Source organism: Berghia stephanieae, chromosome 3, assembly GCF_034508935.2.
Source record: "Berghia stephanieae isolate SIO BIC M18660-M18661 chromosome 3, UCSD_Bste_1.3, whole genome shotgun sequence".
Lineage (NCBI taxonomy): Eukaryota > Metazoa > Mollusca > Gastropoda > Nudibranchia > Aeolidiidae > Berghia > Berghia stephanieae.
Window position 1 is genome coordinate 57,349,561 of NC_088362.1, and position 19,001 is coordinate 57,368,561.

At 36.8% G+C, this 19,001-nt stretch overlaps 1 protein-coding gene across 4 annotated transcripts in view; it reads left to right on the forward strand.

Moving 5' to 3' along the window:
• The window catches only part of LOC144968066 (uncharacterized), a 33,258-nt gene that overhangs the window by 8,627 nt on the left and 5,630 nt on the right, over positions 1 to 19,001 (forward strand). For 2 of the 4 annotated variants that reach the window (XM_078906037.1, XM_078906038.1), the window contains 10 exons: positions 1,084 to 1,129; positions 2,442 to 2,494; positions 3,089 to 3,280; positions 3,576 to 3,685; positions 7,157 to 7,324; positions 8,104 to 8,179; positions 9,028 to 9,212; positions 10,248 to 10,434; positions 16,982 to 17,127; positions 18,645 to 18,787. In XM_078906037.1, coding sequence (XP_078762163.1) covers positions 1,084 to 1,129; positions 2,442 to 2,494; positions 3,089 to 3,280; positions 3,576 to 3,685; positions 7,157 to 7,324; positions 8,104 to 8,179; positions 9,028 to 9,212; positions 10,248 to 10,434; positions 16,982 to 17,127; positions 18,645 to 18,787 — 1,306 coding nt within the window. Of the gene's footprint in view, positions 1 to 1,083; positions 1,130 to 2,441; positions 2,495 to 3,088; positions 3,281 to 3,575; positions 3,686 to 7,156; positions 7,325 to 8,103; positions 8,180 to 9,027; positions 9,213 to 10,247; positions 10,667 to 13,593; positions 13,674 to 16,981; positions 17,128 to 18,644; positions 18,788 to 19,001 lie in introns of those variants that run through there. The other 2 variants (XM_078906036.1, XR_013644502.1) reach the window with 2 other exon arrangements.

Consider the following 19,001-nt stretch of genomic DNA (forward strand, 5'->3'; position numbering starts at 1 on the left):
TGCGCTTAGAATCTACGTCTGTTCCCTATTTGAGCCATATGTCTTACTTTTTCTCATGTGCTTTCAATCGTAAATCTTAAATATTTGACTATCCCATTTTCTTCCTTTTTACCGGCGCTGAAATGACCTAAATGTGTTGCAAGCGCTGTAAAACCCTTAAAAACACAAACACATATTGCTTTCAGGAAAGGAAGATATTTGTGACATTTTCTCTGTAGTACTAGTGCACTATATAACAAAGAAAATATTGGACTGGAACCCTTAGGGCAGAAGATCATGGGGAAGGCCATGGGTAATATGGAGAAGAATTAAAGAAACTGATCTACAGAGAAGTGATAAGACATGGTACAAGATAAAAAAGTTAGCTCAGGATAGAGAAGGATGGAAACTTTGTCTGTGGCCTATACCCTGACCTAGGGTGAAAAAGGCAATGATGATGATGACTAGTGCATAGCGGCCAACTCTTCTGATAAAATTGGGACTGTCCTGATTTGGCAACCTGAGAAAAAAATTTAAGAAAGAAAAATGGGACTGTTAATGTATGGAAATGAGTCTTGTATGTCCCAGGATTATGTATTTGTTTACAAGGAAAACAAGGAACATAAAAAGCTCTAAATCTAGATTATGCCATATAGTAGCCCAATCATAATACTGTTTTTAGTCATGACAATATTGCTTACCTGCCTAGTACTCTGAAAAATTACTAGAAATACGAATGTTTGGCTCCATATACAGAACTGCATTCAACTCTTTGACTCAATAAATCTGCTTGAGAAGGAAAGTTTAGTTCCTTAAAACCTATATTCAAAACTTTGAACGGTTATTATTTTTTTTTTTTGGATCATGCTGAGGGCAAATTGTATATTTCTAAAGCTATTTAAAGTTAATTTTTCTATTTTTCCCTTGGAAACTACGAAATTTTTGAAATTTCAAGTAGGCAGCTCTGGTATTTAGTGTTATGGTGTCCATTTTTTTGCTCTTTCACAAGTTGGCGACTATGCTAGTGACCATGACATCTTTTTTCCCTTGATATAAGAAAAATACTTGTGACATTCTATTTTGACTTTTAAACTTTGTACACAGAATACCCAGTCCATCCTCCTGACATCATCGCCCAGGAGAGCCCTTGGTAAGTTTGAATTTTTCACCGTGTTATTTTTTCCTTTAAAGGGAGGTTTGGGTCTAATTATTACGAAAATCCTTCAAATATTTGATTTTGAGATTTTGGTGGAAAATGATATTTTATTATCTTAGAAATAATATAATTGAAGTCTAAATTCTTAAATTAGTCTATAAAGGCACGAAAAACACAGTCGAAAATGGTACAGGTAGTAAGAAATGTGTGAAAAACGGGAAGCCATGTTGCTATTTTCTCAATATGTCAGTTTTCTAAGGGTATGGAAAACTGTGTCAAACGTTTCTCAGAATCTATTCAATGAAATTGTCTGAAAATTTCCACATTTATCACAGAGATAATGTATTATGTCACCATAGAGAGATTTTTTTGATAAGATTTGTGAATTTTAAATTATAATCCTGAATCTGAAGTTTTTACATCAATATTGTCATAACATTTTGATTCTCAACGTTGTAATGATCTAATAAAAATTCCATAAGCTAAAGCCGTAAAATCTCTCTATGGTGACACACTATGGTACAATGTTGACAAGAGGGAAGAATATGGAGGTCATTCCTTCATTAGTTTTTGTGGAACGTTTGCCACAAGATTGTTATATTTTTTGATGTCAGACCCCCAAATTAGATCGCAAAATGGGTATCAACACAGTTAATTAAAATTTTTCACCATAAATGTTGTTTTTTAACGTATATTGACGATACAGAATGATTAAAACCGCCCAATATAGGTAATTAAATTTTTTTTAGAAAAGACCCAAACCGCCCTTTAAAGTGACCAAATTAAAATGGGGTGGGAAAAAAAAAAGTTTTTTCTAACACCTCTTTTAAATAGTTTGAGATGGTTAGGCAATTATGATATTTGTCAGGGCTGCACATAAGTTTTGCATATTCTCCATACCAGGACAAAGTTTGTGAGTATGTGCCAAGAACTGGTTCTCTAATCTTAAAAAACAAAACAAAAAAGAACTTGAGCTTTTATATTGCGCAATATCTACTTAACATGTTCAAAGCACTTTATCTATGAATGTCACAATACAGATCTGCTGTACATACAGATTTAATTGGTATATATAAATATTTTAATGGCTAAATTTTACCAAATTTTAAAAGGAAAAACTGTAAGAGTTGTTCTACTCAGAAATAGAAATGTATGTTATCAATTTAACTTAATTGAGTCGCAAGTACTATAAAACTTTGAAAAACAAATAATAACAAGCATCAAAGGTTTACAGAACATGGATAACTATTGTTGTGTGTTGGTGAGGTTCTTACTTTTCGATGAATATGCTGTTTCATATTTACAGATGATGACGAGGATGAAGATACAGTTGATTCCAGTTTGATGTCTCCAGTCCAGGTAAGACATTACCCTAGGAATATTTGCAGGGAACTTGTCGACTCATCCTATTTAGTTATTTGCTCATACATTTGTATATATATTTATTGTGTATGTGTTATCGGGAGGTCTGAGGTTCAATACCCAGTCAAGACAGCTAATTTTGTGGGATTATTTTTTTCTTGTATTTTTCTCTCTGCTTTGTGTGGCACTGTTTCATACACACTTTTTAAGAACTTTGCCTTACAATAATAATAATAATAATGTGTAATTTCTATAGTGCCCCTTTCCACCGAAAGTGCTCAGAAGCGCTTATACATATATGCATATGCGATCATATATATCTTTCAATTACATCAATAAAATCGCTCACAGAAGACTGAAAGGAAATACTCTGTCTTCAAAGAGGATTTAAAGGAGGACAGAATTACGGTGTCTGGTTTCCACCGAAAGAGCATTCCACACAGAAGGAGCAGACTATGCGAAAGGTCGTGAAAATTGTCATTCATGTATTTTTTGGTTGAATTTAGTGACCAATTATATCTCCTGTTTCTGAATTTTCTGTTTATAATTTAGTAAAAATAAAAATAATGAATCCTCTTTTTATTATTTCAGAGACAACCCAAGCCATTTATTTTCACAAGTGCTCAAAAGTCGAGTTTCATGAAACGCACACCAGCCTTTGCCAGGACTAACAGCAAAGTGTATAGTTTCATTGGAAGTTCAACTCCTACACAGAATAATAGCGGAGTTCTTTCTTCTTTCTTGAAGAGGAATACACCAAAGTCTAAGGCAACTCCACTCCAGGTAAGCTGTTTTCCTTCCTTCGTGATCAATACATAGTGTGCATTGAAATTGATTACATAATTAAAAAAAAATTATTATAATTGAGCTTTTATATAGTGCCAAATCTACTAAACATGCTCAAAGTGCTATTTACAAAGTGTCCCTGGTCAACAGCAACACGTAACATGTAGGACGAGACGTGATGCCTGTTAGGCGATATTACAATTTTCAAGTTGCTTATTGGATACGGTTTAAAGTTTTTGAGGTTTGTATATATTATAGATTATATATTTGTCATTTTATTTTTATAAATCAGGTTTTGCAAGAACAAAAGAAGCAAAAACTTCAAGAGAAAGAAAGCAAGGAGAAAGAAAGACTTAGGAGAGCTGCAGAGGCAAAAAAGCAGAAGCTTGAAGAGCAAAAACGGTACTTACTCCATAGAATATTTCATCATTTCATCGTCTCACATTCCAATACCCGTAATGGTTTTATACAATTTGTTGTGCATGCCAAAATATAGTGTGAGATGTCTATTTAGTTAATCCCCTTCTTTAAGGGAGATTTTCGTCAAACATAGCAGATAGAACTCCTTCACTCATCCTGCTTAAATTAAATTAAATTGAGCTATTATATAGCGCAATATCCACTAAATGTGCTTAAAGTGCTTTACAAGGGGTCCCTGGTCAACAGGCACATTTAACATGTAGGAAGGGACATGATGCCTGTTAGGCGATATTACAATTTTTCGGACAAAGACAACGCTGTTAAAGGCCAGGTACTCATTTTACACCTGAGTACGGTGAGAGAATGTGAGTGAAGAGCCTTTTCCAAGGACTCAACAATGCGCTGAGCGAGGCTTGAACCTAGGACCTTCTGATTCGAAAGCGAGTGTCATACCACTAGCCCACATATCTCCTGTTTTTCTATTTTCTGTTTATAATTTAGTTTTAAAAATTTAGAATTTAAAAACAATCCAAGCCATTTGTTTTCACAAGTGCTCAAAAGTCAAGTTTCATGAAGAGCACACCAGCCTTTACCAGGAATAACTCCTTCATTCATCCTGCTTCTATGGTTGTTCTGCCCATCCAGCCTACTATGTCTTGAGACCACCTTCTCCTTTGCCTCCCTCTGCCTATTCCTGATTGGGGTCTTCTGACCTCCCATGGTGGGCAGGAGGTTACTTGCTGTGTCTTTTATCCCTCCTTATCTGCTTTCTGTCTTTGTCTTGGAGTGAGATTACTTAGTTTTATTCTGGTCCTTATCTGAGAGAGAAACAGTCAAATGTATAGTTTTGGGAGATATATTTTTCCTAGTAAATCCATTGCTCTGTTATGTACTGTTATATTTGTTATTTTCCTTAATGATTTGTAAACATTTGAGTGTATTCCTCTCAGTGGAATCCTGTGGCTGGATGAGACTTTTAGGTGATTTCAAACTAAGTGCATTGATGGTGTGATCCTGGAATCTACATCTGTTAAGGGGATGGGCGGGTCCTGAAGGCGAAATTCTAAAATGTAATAAGTAGCTGACTTTTAGTGGTAATTTTAGGTTATGTACATCCTAATTAGAGGAAAAAAAATTGAAAACCTAAATTTCAGTTTTTGGTTACCATGGTAACGCCGCCATTTTGAAATTTGATACCCTATAATGAAGTAGTTTTCAAAATGCTAAGGCTTCGCCAAATGACAAGTTATTGACATGAAAATAGGTATACAAGTAGTATTTGAGCCATTCATTTGGGCTAAGCATCGGTTTTCTAATATCTACAATAGTATTATTTTTATTGATTTTCAAAGTTCATCAATTTTGAAACATCAAAAATTGACCCATTTTTGGACTTTTGACCCTCATTTACGCAAAATTTATAAAATAAATCTGAAATACAAATGCTCAGTTTTATGAAGCTAGTGATACTGTATGCACATGCGAAAAATCATTCAAAAATGTTTACAAATAAAGGAAGAGTAGCAAAATAAAGGTAGAAAAAGCACAAACAGAGAAAAACGCATTCAAAGTTTCAAGCACAGGAAACTCAGACAAGATCATGCATTCATGCGTCAAAATGACCCTGCTTGATGTGCAGGCCCTCCCTCTTCAGCCTCCTGTTCCTGCCTTGCCTTTTCTCGGCTTCACACACACACACACACACACACGTATACACACACACACACACTCTCTCTCTCTCTCTCTCTCTCTCTCTCTCTCTCTCTCTCTCTATCTATCTATCTATCTATCTAAGCTATGAGCGGCTATATGGTCTTGTGGTATGACACTCGTATTCGGATCGGAAGGTCCTGGTTTCGAGCCTGGTTCAGCGCATAGTTGAGTCCTTGGAAAAGACTATTTACTCCCGTTCTCTCACCGTATTCGGGTGTAAAATGAGTACTTAGCCGTCAACAGTGCTGTCGCTGTCGGAAAAATTGTAATATCGCCTAACAGGCGTCATGTCTTGTTCTACATTTTACGTGTTGCTGTCGGTCAGGGACCCTTTGTAAAGCGTTTTGAGCACAGTTAGTGGATTTTGCGCTCTCTCTCTCTCTCTCTCTCTCTCTCTCTCTCTCTCTCTCTCTCTCTCTCTCTCTCTCTCTCTCTCTCTCTCTCTCTCTCTCTCTCTCTCTCTCTCTCTCTCGTTCTCAAGTGCATAACAAACCTCTCGCTCATTCGTTTACAACCAATACTCAGTCTAGCTCGACAGTAACTCCATTCATTTCATTTAGAGACCTCAGCGCTTTTTCATTTTGCATCATGTTACGAAGGAGTGACAAATTCTATCTATAAAAATTCACAATAATATTACTGTTCCCATCTTGTTCGAGCTGCTGATTTTGCAAGTCGTACAATTCGAGTCTTTCTAGGCATACTTGTTGCGTACGTGTCGGTACTTTTCACAAAACAAAACTTTTATGTCCCCGGGAGGAAGAAAAATCACACACAGAATAACAATGTTTACATGCGACGCATGCGAAGATGAGGTCAAAGCATGAACTTTGACTCGCCCGCTAACCACTCAGAAAGCAGTATCAAGTCATGTTATCATCGACTATTTTGAACAGCCAATGAGAACAGCGCTAGCAAGGCAAAGGTCACAACAATTACTCAAGATTTTACTACAATCAGTCAACCCCTCACAATTTGGTCAGAGAAGGGGTTTTTGGAAAGGCTCTTGACTAAATATAGATAGACCGAAGACCTTGACTGTGGGCATTTCATATAGACCAAAAATAGACGAAACTATCTATACCAAACTTGCCTATTATTATCGATGTTTTATGCTCATATTGGCCTAATGTTTATATGGCTTTTTCGCTGTCAAGCCAGGCTGTAACATTATATTTACTGACCCCCTTGGACTTCAAGAGGTCAGTTTGGACCTAAACTGACCCATCTGAGAGTCAACAAACACATTTTCATGTAGCAAAGGTTTCAAACTTTTCAAAAATAAAAAAATCTCAAAATCGATATTTTACTCGATTTTTGACAATCGAGGACCCGCCCATCCCGTTAAGGAACCATTCCCCTTTGTCTTACTTTTTCTCCAGTCCTTCAATTGTAAATCTAGAATTTTGTTACTTTTATTGTCTTCCTTTTTACTGACACTGAAATTATCCATATGCGTCTCAAGCGCCACCAAACCCTTAAAAACGAACATCTGCCTATTCTGTCCATGATACAGATGTTCAATGTCTTTCAATGCTGTTTTATTGATTTTTTCTCTTTTTCTTCCTTCCCCCTCTTTAGCATGTTCTAGTAATGTTTTCTCATTGAGATTTCTAATTTTGACCTTGTGAGTTTCTTTTTGTTCACCCATTGATACTTTTCTTGTGATAAAATATTGTTTTAACGAATAGCCTGACAAATTCTTTGTTATACATTGTAATGAATAATGCTCATAAACAGATTACGAGATGACAGACTACGTAAAGTGGCGGAAGCCAGAGAGAAAAAGCAACGGGAAGAGCTGGAGCAGAAGGAGAGAATCAACAAGAAGTTTGAAGACCAAGCCTCTCTAAAAGACAAAATGTTGGAAGAAAAATTGAAAGCTGAGACTGAAAAGAAGGAAATGAGGTAAATTGATTCAATATATATTAGTTTGAATGAGGGGGGAAAAAATCTACTTTGGATCTTGGATGAATTTGACAATACAGATTCATGCTATTGTTCATTTGTGTTCATACCCCTTCCAACGTCTGTTTTTATAAAGTGCTTTTATGTCCGGAGAGTTAAGTCTATAAAATGCTGTTTCTTTCTGTGATGAATTAGTGATATTTTCACATGCAATATGATTAGTCTGAGAATTTTGAATGTTTTCTAGGGCATTTTTGTATTGATTTTCACTACAAAGAACTTTCAATTTCTAGTGTCTCATCATTTTGTTTCATCAAGTTTGATATATGAATAATTTATAGTCCTACCATACTCACTTTTGATGATTAAAAATGATTTATCTAAATCAAGAACATTAGAAATTGAAAGGTTTTTTTGCTATGAAATTCGAGATAAAAATATCATAGAAAACATTTTAAAAATCTCAGATTAAAAGCGTATTGCATGTGGAAACATCATTAAATAATCACAAAATATTAAATAGCTGAAAATGTTTATTTAAAGAAAGATTCATTGATGATTTGACTTTAGGAAAAATTCTCATTTTACAGCCTGATTTTCGATTAGTCTAATCCAGTTATTGGTTGGCAGCTTTATTAATAAGGAAATGATTCATGAGAGGATACTCATATTGTTCTTTTACTTGTCGCTCTATTAGATGATGAATGTTGCAGCATTGCTGTGAATAAAATTTAAAAAACACATTCCTGTACTTTACATTTTTATATTTCATTCTACAGAGAGAAGAAAATGATGGAAGCCAATTCAAGGCGACGTCAGGAAGAAGAGGACAGGCTGAGGAAACGAGCAGAGATGGTAAGAGGGCTAGTTGAAAGAGAAACAATAGATTTGTTTGTTGATAATAGTGCCAGATGACTATTCCTGAAGGAATGCCTGGAATGTTTGTATGTGCCTTGTATTTCTCTACCTTTGATCTGTTTTTTTAGTAATGTATTTTCTGTTTTTATTGTTTTTTGTTGTTGGCTAAAGAACAGGTTTCTCAGTGGGCTCTTTACATCCCATAGTGGGCAGGGAGGTACTTACTGTGTCTTCTATCCCCCCTATATCCGTTTTCCAACATGCTTTCTATCTTTGTCTTGGAATGAGATTACTTGGTTTTGTCCTGGATACCCTGGGAAACAGTCAAATGTATAGTTATAGTTTTGGGAGATAATATTTTTTTCGACGTAAATCTGTTATGTACTGTTATTTCTGATTTTTAGCATATGATTTGTAAACATTTGTTTGTATTCCTCTTAGTGGGATCTTGTGCTGATGTCTGGGTGAGACTTTTAGGTGATCTCAAACTAATTACACTGATAGTGTGCTCTTGGAATCTACATCTGTTTTTTATTTGATCCATTCCCTTTGTCTTACTTTTTTCTCAAGTCCTTTTAATTGTTAATCTAGAATGTTTTAACTATCCCATTTTCTTCCTTTTTACTAGTGCTGATGTGACCTGCCTAAATGCGTCGCAAGCACTGTAAAACCCTTAAAAACAAAAGAATGGATTGTGAGCCCGAAACATTCCGTGTTGGGTATTTTGTTTTTTTAATGAAGCTGTTATATTCATTTTTGTTTATTACTTTTTTACATTTTTACAGCCACAGCTTCTTGAAGCTTTGTATCACAGCTGATTTCTGCTTTACTTTTAATACTTTTAGGAAGAGGAAGCTAGGAGGCAGCAGGATTGGCTTCAGAGAAAGAAAGAGTATGAGGAGGAGGAGCGCAAGAGGCATCTGGAGGAGGAGAAACGGAAGCAAGAAGAAAGGATGCTGAAGATTCAGGAAGAGAAAGCAAAGCAAAAAAGATTGGAAGAGGAAAAGAGGGAACGTCTTAGAAAAGAAAGGTGACTAAGAAAATGATGATTGGATATCTTTATTGTGAAAAACTATGAAAAGGATATTTAAAATGTACATTTGATTGCTTTGGCTTTCAATCAAATTTTTAAAGATGTTTATTGTTCGAATGCAGTGGAAAACATTTTCAGTGGCCTAATAAAATGTTGCTGTTTTATTCACCTTAACTACGCCATTCACACATCTCTCATTCGTCCTTAGTGTTTCATTCAGCGTGTTTTATTGATAAAGGAAAAAACCGAAACGTCCACAGTATCTGTCTTCGTCTAATAAATTGAAGCTTACAATTCAATACTTATCTTGATAAAATGTAAGACATGGTACAAAAATTCAAATCTTCGAAGTCAAATGTTTTCACTACATTGTAATATCCTTTATATTCATTAGTTTTGAAATTTCATTTAGGAAAATAGATGGATACTTACTCATCGGAAGCATCAAACAATACTAAGACATGAATTATGGTCAGCGAGAACGTTTTTTGATTTGCTGCATAATTTATTCATTATAAACCAGTTATGAAGAGATTGACATCTGATGTTGTAATTTCTTTTGTTATGTGAGATGCTGGCAACTATGACTGTATATTAGTTACATTTTTTTGTCATATTAGAGTAAGGTATTTGAATCGGACATTACACCTCATTTCCCTGACAGCTGACAATTGCTATGTGTTTTTTGTATGTTTTTTAAAAATGTCCTGCTCTGAGCGGTGCATAGTTGATTCCTTGGAAAAGGCTCTTTACTCAAATTCTCTCACTGTACTCAGGTGTAAAATGAGTACCTGGCCGTTAACAGCCTTGTCTCTGTCTGAAAAAAATGGTAATATTGCCTAACAGGCGTTATGTCTCGTCTGACATGTTAAGTGTTACTGTTGGCCAGGGACCCCTTGTAAAGTGCTTTGAGCACGTTCAGTGGATATTGCGTGATATAAAAGCTCGTGTTTTCTTTTGTTTGTTTTTTGAATTGATCCCTTTTTACAACCTCATTCATCACTAAGCAAATATCTAATTGTTTAAAAACAGGGAACGACAGCTAGCACTGGAAAAGGCTGAAAAAGAGCGAGAGAAGCGGGAAGAAAAAGAGAGGAGGTTGGAAGAGCAAAGAAGACAGGAAGAACTAAAGAGGGCAGAAGAGCAGAAAAGGGCAGAAGAACAAAGGAAATTGCAGGAGATTAGGAGAGCCCAAGAACAAGAGAAGATCAGAATAATGGTATGGGTTTGATTTCGCTGTGATACTTATTATTATCAGTTTAGTCATGATAACCTCTGGGTATTTAAAAAAAAATTATTTTTTTTTGGACTTCCCACTCGCTGTGCCTTCTATTCATCTATATCTGTTTTCTGAGTTTGCTGTCTGTTTTTGTCTTGGAATGCGATTACTTAGTTTTGTCGTGGTTCTGGTTGGAGTCCTTGGCTAGGAGGGAGCCAGTTAAATGTATACAGTAGAGCATGACCATAGCGGCACCCGCTACAGCGGGACCATCGCTACAACGGGACCTTACACAAACCCCGCTTTTTTTTACTATATAAATTCAATTACTTGTGCTTGGGTTTAGCGGGTCAAGGAAAGGCCCGAACTTGCTTACAGCGGGAAAAATTGAGCGAGCTGTAGGGCAAGAATTTATCGATCGGCTAAATTTTTCACGCGCCGCGACTCAGCGAGTGACGTAGACTTGGCATTGTCTCTCTCTAACACACACGCCTCCGTCTACCTTTGTCTCGCTCGTGTCTTCACTCACACCTTTCGTGTCTACCTGCACTTCTTTTGCCGCTCGCTCTATTTCTTTGTATGATTGTATGCGTTGACTGGTCAGTCTTGCGGTGATTAAAGTTGGGCAACTTGATTTAACCCTCTCCTTACCAACTATAGGAAAATCGTCACATTCGTTACGATACAACTTAACAGTTTTATTATTCAAATTTCTTTTGTACATTATAAAGTTTAAAGAAAATAAACAGTGTGTTGTAGAGAATGTTTTGCTAAAGAAACTATGTATCGCAAGAATTTTACTGCTGTTATGTCTGAGTGATAAGAAATATATTTTTGTGTTAGTTGGATGTGAAGTTTTGGGGAAAATCTTGAAAAAGGCTGGTAAGAAGAGGGTTAAAAGAGATGCGTTGCACAAGCTAACGCCGTGTGTAAAGCCCTTGGCCAATTAGAGAGAAGAGGCTTGTACGCACGCGGTGGTGTGTACATTTTAATCCAGATCAGCCCTATTGTGCCATTCCTCATTCATTGCAATTGTTGCTGCTCCAGCATACGCATCACTCGCACTCGTTCGAATCGTATTATTTTTACTATTTAAGTACTCGTATCAAGAGAAATCCTGAGGAAACAATGGCTACCAAAGGAAAGAGGAAATGTTTCTCACTCGAATTGAAAGCTGAAATAATCAACGAAGTAGACAAGAAAAGGAAGACGAAATCGCAAATTTGCAGGGATTATGAGATTTCATCTGGAACGCTCTATACCTTTTTGAGAGATAGAGAAGCAATCTTGTCAGCAATCAGTAAAGGACAATTCAACCCAGACAGAAAACGTCTCAAGACCACAGGACAAGAAGAACTGGACCGCTGCCTCCTCGTTTGGTTTCATCAAGCTCGGGCCTGTAGCACACCTATTTCAGGCCCCATCCTTTTTGAGAAAGGCGAGGAATTAGCACAGGAGCTTGGTTTGACAGACTTTCTGATGAGCAGAGGTTGGATCGACAGATTTAAACTCAGGCACGGCATTGGCCTGAAAGTAATCAGTGGAGAAGCTGCCTCGGCACCAATAGAAACAACAGTGGAGTGGAGAGGAAAGGAGCTGCAAGAAATTATGAAGGAATACAACAAGAAGGATATTTTCAACGCAGACGAAACTGGGCTTTTTTACAAATGCCTGCCCAACAAGACACTGGCAATGAAAGGAGACACCTGCACGGGTCAAAAGATTCCAAAAGAAAGAATTTCAATCCTTTTGGCAACCAACATGGATGGAAGTCAAAAGCTACCCCTTCTTGTCATTGGAAAATCTGAAAGGCCACGATGCATGAAGAACATCCGAACTCTTCCTGTGACCTACAAAGCGAACAAAAATGCTTGGATGACGGGATCAATCTTCGAGGAATGGCTTCGAAAGTTAGACAGAAAATTTCTCCTTGAAGGCCGTAGTATAGCGCTCATTGTGGACAACTGCAGTGCTCATCCTCGGTTGGACGGCTTGAGAGCAGTGAAACTTGTCTTTCTTCCTCCGAACACTACAAGTGTTCTACAGCCTTGTGACCAGGGCATAATACAGAACTTCAAGTGCCTCTACAGAAAAAGGGTTCTCCGAAGATTCATCACACTTCTTGATGAAAGTGGATCCGATGACGCACACTACAAAATGACTGTCCTCAATGCCATCAACTACTCCGCTGCCGCTTGGGATGATGTGAAACAAGCAACTATCGCAAACTGTTTCAGGAAGGCAGGCTTCACACAAGAGGATGGCGACAGTGTGAGTGAAGTTGTAATTGTAACCAACCCCTCTACTGTAACTGACAGCGCAGAGGAACATGAAGCGATACACCTCTTCAACCAAGCAGCAAAAGCTCTCGGCATCACTCAACAAACATTTGGAGAGTATGTTGAGGTGGACAGTCACATTCCCGCATCGGAACACTTAAGCCTCAAAGAGATAGTGCTCGCAGCTCAGGAAACAGAAGTTATGACTGCATCCACTGCTACTGCTAGTGCTAGTAAGGAAAAGGACGAAGAGGAAGAAACTGACACTGATATGGAGCCAACCATTGTGTCCAACACAGAAGCAGAGAATGCCGTCAACACGCTGAGGCTTTATCTTCAGCAACACGAGAAGACATCAGAGGAACTTACGCTATTGAGTGACATGGAGAGAAGGCTTGGCAAGATCGTCACAAAGTCAAAGAAACAGTCAAGCATCAAGGCTTTCTTCAAACCTGTTTCGAAAGACAACCATCAGGTGTGATTCCCCCAAGCCCATGAGACGTTCTGGGGGAGGAAGGGGCACACCTTGTACAGTCCTTCTAGCCTAAACCTCAGACCCCCCCCCCCCCCAAAAAAAAAAAAATAAAAAAAATAAAAAAAAACAATAAAAAAAAAACACACATAAAAACAAACAAAAAAAAACCCAAAAAAAACCAAAACAAAACAAAAAAACAAAACAAAACAAAACAAAAAAGTGAACCAAAGATAGTCCATTTCAGTTTCAAGGCTCATGGGTCACGTTAAATTTATTGACATTCAAGGGAGGTAATCGTGTATATTTTTGGGACATTTTCCCCTGCTTTCCTATAGCGGGAGCTTGCCTACAGCGGGATTTTTCTGCTGGGACCAAAAGTCCCGCTATAGGCATGCTCTACTGTAGTAGACCTGTAAATTCTCAGTCAATTAACTGAAATCAGTCAATTTGTCAAATTCAAATATTAAAAAAAGGAAAGAAAGAAAGAATTCACAAATTCTAGTTGCATGACCTTAAAGTAATTAGGAGTGTCCCATAACGCTACGCATATCTCATGGGAGCCGTTCATATTAACGATGGATTTATTGCCAAGGCTTAGCGGCGCTTTTTAGAATTGGCGTGACTGAACACATCCCAGTGAAGTTTCACACAGCCTTCGTTAATTATTTTTTCACTTTCCAACCTGTCGTGATCCCAACGGTAGCCAATTTTAACTGAGCCGCCGAGCGATAAATTTCACTGTTTCATCTAAGCCAAAATTGACCACATTTACAAGCTGGGCTTTAAAAGTATAAAAAAAAAGTAAAATGCGAATGCCGGAAGTAACATCTGATAATGGGAGACACCTTTAAATCGAAAGTTAGATTAGGATAGATTGTTACAAGCACATTCCGATTGCCTCACGTTGTAAACAAACTGGTTGACCGTTTCTTCACTGATTGGGTACCTAATTATAAGAAACAATGGTAAGTAGCCTAATTAATTCCAGTGCAAATCAGGACGTTTTCTGCCATTGTTTTGCTCAAGCCCAAGTGAGCTTGCTGTTTTATGGCGATTTACCTTCCCTTCATTTCGATTCTTTGAATTTTTCCGCTACGCCTGCCGAAGTTTCTTCTTGATACAGTGCACTCTGGATACGTCGACGTTGCCTAAGTCGATTTTTACCCAAGTCGATTTTTTTTCTTGGTCCCTCCCCCTTCTTCCTATATAACATTAGTAAAAAAAAAAAACTCCACATAAGTCGATGTTCTTATCACTCATGACTACAAAAAAAATCACAAATAAACAAGTATTTCCATTGGTTAAAAAAGCTACCAGTAAGAATTTTAAGTGGTTAAGAATATCCGTGAACGATTGGCGCACATCGATGTGATGTAGGTGCTTTGCCTGACGTCCGTGTTCAATGTACATGAGCAGTATTGAATAACTTTTTCTCCATCTCAAATTTTACATTGTCGCAACTTCAAGTTCAAGATTTTTTGGTTCTAATCCCAGGCCATCCTATGTAATAGCCCCCTTAATTAGTATCAATTTTATCAAGAGGAATTCAAGTCAAGTCTACAACTACAATGGCAAACCTATCGCGGAAAAGGAAGATTCGATGCATTTCTGTCTCGACGATTTACAAGAAGCATGACCTTGACCTAGAGGCTCCTACTCCTACCCTTCCGCTTTTCGTGGAATAATTTCACTTAATTGGTATACATTCCACATTCAAGGCATTCTCATCGAGGAAATTAAAAAAAAAAAATCTCTAGCGAAAAAAAAGTGAGCTATGGCTTATTTTGTCATCTCCTATGGTCAATCAACACACATTTTGTAGGTCTGATTAGTCTCTTCAAAGTGTGTGCTGCTGATGTCGGATAATATTATATATGTTTGGGAGGGGGGTTGACCGAAGTATTATTATTATTATTGTGACTCCAATTCGTGAGGTCAATGACCTTGGTAATATTATATGTTGGCTTCAATCGGTAATAATATGGTCAGCTTCTTTCCCTATTTGATTTTAGCCCTGTGTGTGTGTGTGTTTGTGTGTGTGTGTGTGTACCGGCACGCGTTTGCTTGATTAGGTGTGTGTGTGTGTGTGGGGGGGGGGGGTCCTGACAAGGTTAAATCCATCCATTCAATGCTTTGCTCTCAGACGGCCAGGACCTGTGTGTTCTCTATTATTATTTGACCCCATTCTTAGTCTTTACACAATCTGTACATTTTTACACATTTTTTATTTTTAATCATTTGAGTACTTTTGGATTGTCTATTACATTTTCTGTTGCAAAGTATGTCATAGTCAATAACAGTAACAGTAAGTTGATTCCGCTTTTTTAATCTCAAATTCCGATTTTTATGTATTCTGATTCCTCTATGGGACTATTGGAGGTAGGAGCCTCTCATGACCACTACAGAGACCGCGCGATATGAAGGGACATACTTATTCTAGATTGGTTTGCTTTGTTCAAATGAGTTTTTGCTCATTTGGTTACACTCCGGTTAAGTTGATTTTCGGATAAGTCGATTTTTTTCTCGGTTCCCCTGGGCATCGTCTTATCCGGAGTCCACTGTAATTCACTTCTACTTCTACTTAATAATTCAGTGTATTTGCCAGAAGTCATATTTATTTAATTTTTTTTTCTGTCATTAACTGATTGAAAATCAAGTTTGCTCATTGCTACATTATTCTAATTATGTTCTCACAATGGCTGAGCTGTTCGTGGATCGCAATTCAGACTTGTCAAGCATCGATAAAGATGTGAGGAATAAATTCAATTGGTCATGGCTAGAAGTTAAAGATGATAATGGTGATTATTTTTCTATGTCAGAAAAATTCCAGAGGCAGGAATATGACTTTGATGAAATGAAGTCATCTTTACCTATATTCTATATGAATGACATGCTTATTATTTAGCATTCCTTCTACATCAAATTATGGCAGTCATACTTCCAGTAAGAAATAACACCCACTATTTTAATGTATTGTATTTATCACTCTCCTCTCCAATGATGCCCAATTTAAAACAAAATAAATCAAATCTTCAGTTTGTCGAAGAGTTTCCGTCAATTTTTATAGAGCTCATTTACAGGTCTAGTATAGTTATAGTTTTGGGAGATGATATTTTTTTAGATTTGTAAATCATCTCTCTGTTATGTACTGTTACATTTTTTATATGTAATGGCTTGTAAACATTTGAGTGTGTTTCTCTTAGTGGGGACCTGGGCTTGTGTCTAGATGAGACTTTTAGGTGATTTCAAACTAAGCACACTGATAGTGTGCTCTTGAAATTTTACTTTTTCTCGTATGCTTTTCGTTGTATTTCTATAATTTTTTTACTATCCAATTTCCTTCCTTTTTACTGGCACTGAAATAACCAAATGTTTTGCAAGCACTGCAAAATCCTGAAAAACAAGCAATATGATAACCAGTATTCAATTGGAGCAGTTGTTAAAGATGATTTTTTTTTTCCCCTCTCAAATTATTATGTAAATTCCTATCTATTGAAAAACAAATTTTATATTTTGTATAGTATAGCTTAAGACCCATGCTATAACAAAATAAAAAATCATTGGATACATCACGTAAAATCCAGACAACTGTGCCAAATATTACACTGCCGTCTATCTGCCTTGATTTGAAATGATGTCTGAATGGCTGAAGAAAGGTTTTGAGCCGAAACGGTCTGTATTTGGTATTTTGTTCTTTTTCAAAGCTTCCATATTCATTTATTTTTTTGTTAATTAAAAGATAAGATGCTCAATTTTTGATGAAGTGTGTGTTACTTAATAATTCTACCTGCAGGAAGCGGCTCACAAACGGGCCCAAGAAGAGGCCATGAGAATTGAGAGGGAGAGAGAGGCAAAGAAGATTGAACTTCAGAAACTGATTGACCAGACTAAAAATGCAAGCACTCTCAATACTAGTACCACTGCAAAAGAATCGGCCAGGTAATTAAAAAGAAATAGACAAAACGAAAAAAAAAAAGAGAAACGAGCTTTTATACAGTGGAATGTCCACTAAATGTGCTTAACTCTCTCCTTACCAGCCATTTTTAGAATTTCCCCCCAAAATTCACACCTACTTGACACAAAAATAGACTTTTCCTTGTCAAACAAAAAAGTAACAAGTGCATTCTATACAGAATGTTGTTCAGCAAAATGAGTTATACAACACAGTGTTTAGTATTTATAAGCTGTAATCAAAGCATTTTTTTTTTACATTTGTGATGTGCAAGAGACCTCAGAATGAGAAAATTGTCAGTTGCATCTAACGAATGTGATGATTTTCCTATGGTTGATCAGGAGAGGGTTAAAGCATTTTATGAGGGGCTCCAAACCAACAGCAACACTTCACATGAAATATGAAGCATTACATTTATGAGATGATATCAGAAACGCTTTTTTTTTTTTACAAGAGACAACGTTGTTAATAAAAAATGCAAGCACTCTCAATACTAGTACCACTGCAAAAGAATCGGCCAGGTAATTAAAAAGAAATAGACAAAACGGAAAAAAAAAAGAGAAACGAGCTTTTATACAGTGGAATGTCCACTAAATGTGCTTAACTCTCTCCTTACCAGCCATTTTTAGAATTTCCCCCCAAAATTCACACCTACTTGACACAAAAATAGACTTTTCCTTGTCAAACAAAAAGTAACAAGTGCATTCTATACAGAATGTTGTTCAGCAAAATGAGTTATACAACACAGTGTTTAGTATTTATAAGCTGTAATCAAAGCATTTTTTTTTTACATTTTGTGATGTGCAAGAGACCTCAGAATGAGAAAATTGTCAGTTGCATCTAACGAATGTGATGATTTTCCTATGGTTGATCAGGAGAGGGTTAAAGCATTTTATGAGGGGCTCCAAACCAACAGCAACACTTCACATGAAATATGAAGCATTACATTTATGAGATGATATCAGAAACGCTTTTTTTTTTTTACAAGAGACAACGTTGTTAATAGCCCCCCCCCCCCCCCCATCAAGTGTACTGGTAGTGAGAGACTGTATGTGTGCTGGAACAAATAGGTGCAGTTTCCCACACTCTCCAGAAGATAGCTAGAGTATCAATGATAGTTTATCATCTCATTCGATCAAAAAAGGGGCTTAAAGGCAATCGTTCAAAAATTTTCCTTCTTTTTTTACTTTTTCTTACCATCAGCAATAAAGTTATTTATAATGAAGCTGTATATGTGATTCGTTTTTGTTGTCTTTATTAGTGTGATGTTAGTGTTTTTGTTTTTTTCTTTTTTATTCTTTTGTTTGTACGAATGCAGTTGAAATTGTTATATCAACTGTTTGTGAGGTGGTATGGTATATATCTTGAGTAGTTGATATTCCCATTTGTGAGAAATTGTCAGGTTTAAAGTCATTTATGTTGTCTTTTTCTTTTTCTTTCAGTGATTTTTTTTCTTTCTTTTTTTCCAAAGTAAATGAAATTTGTATCGTTATTTTTTTTTCAGCAGTTACATGATAACCCCGGTGAAGGCTAAGGTCTACAAGCCGTCGACAGACCCAAATAACTACGACATTGCAGACAAGGGGTCGGATGAGTCCACAGATGAGGAGGATGCCCCCAAGAAAAAGATACCCGAATGGGCCATGGGTGAGTTTTATACTCCCTTTTCTATTCTGTTTTTTTCCTGACCCCCTGTTCTCCCAGAAGTGATTGGGTAGCTCGGCCTGTTAGATCTAGTGCAAAGTACTTTGCGATAGACTAGTGTCCTATCTAAAGAGTAACAAGCAATTTTTATAGAAACCGAGATAAACTCTGGCTCCAGGGGCTAATATAATGACTCTGAAGGACTACTTTTTTCTTA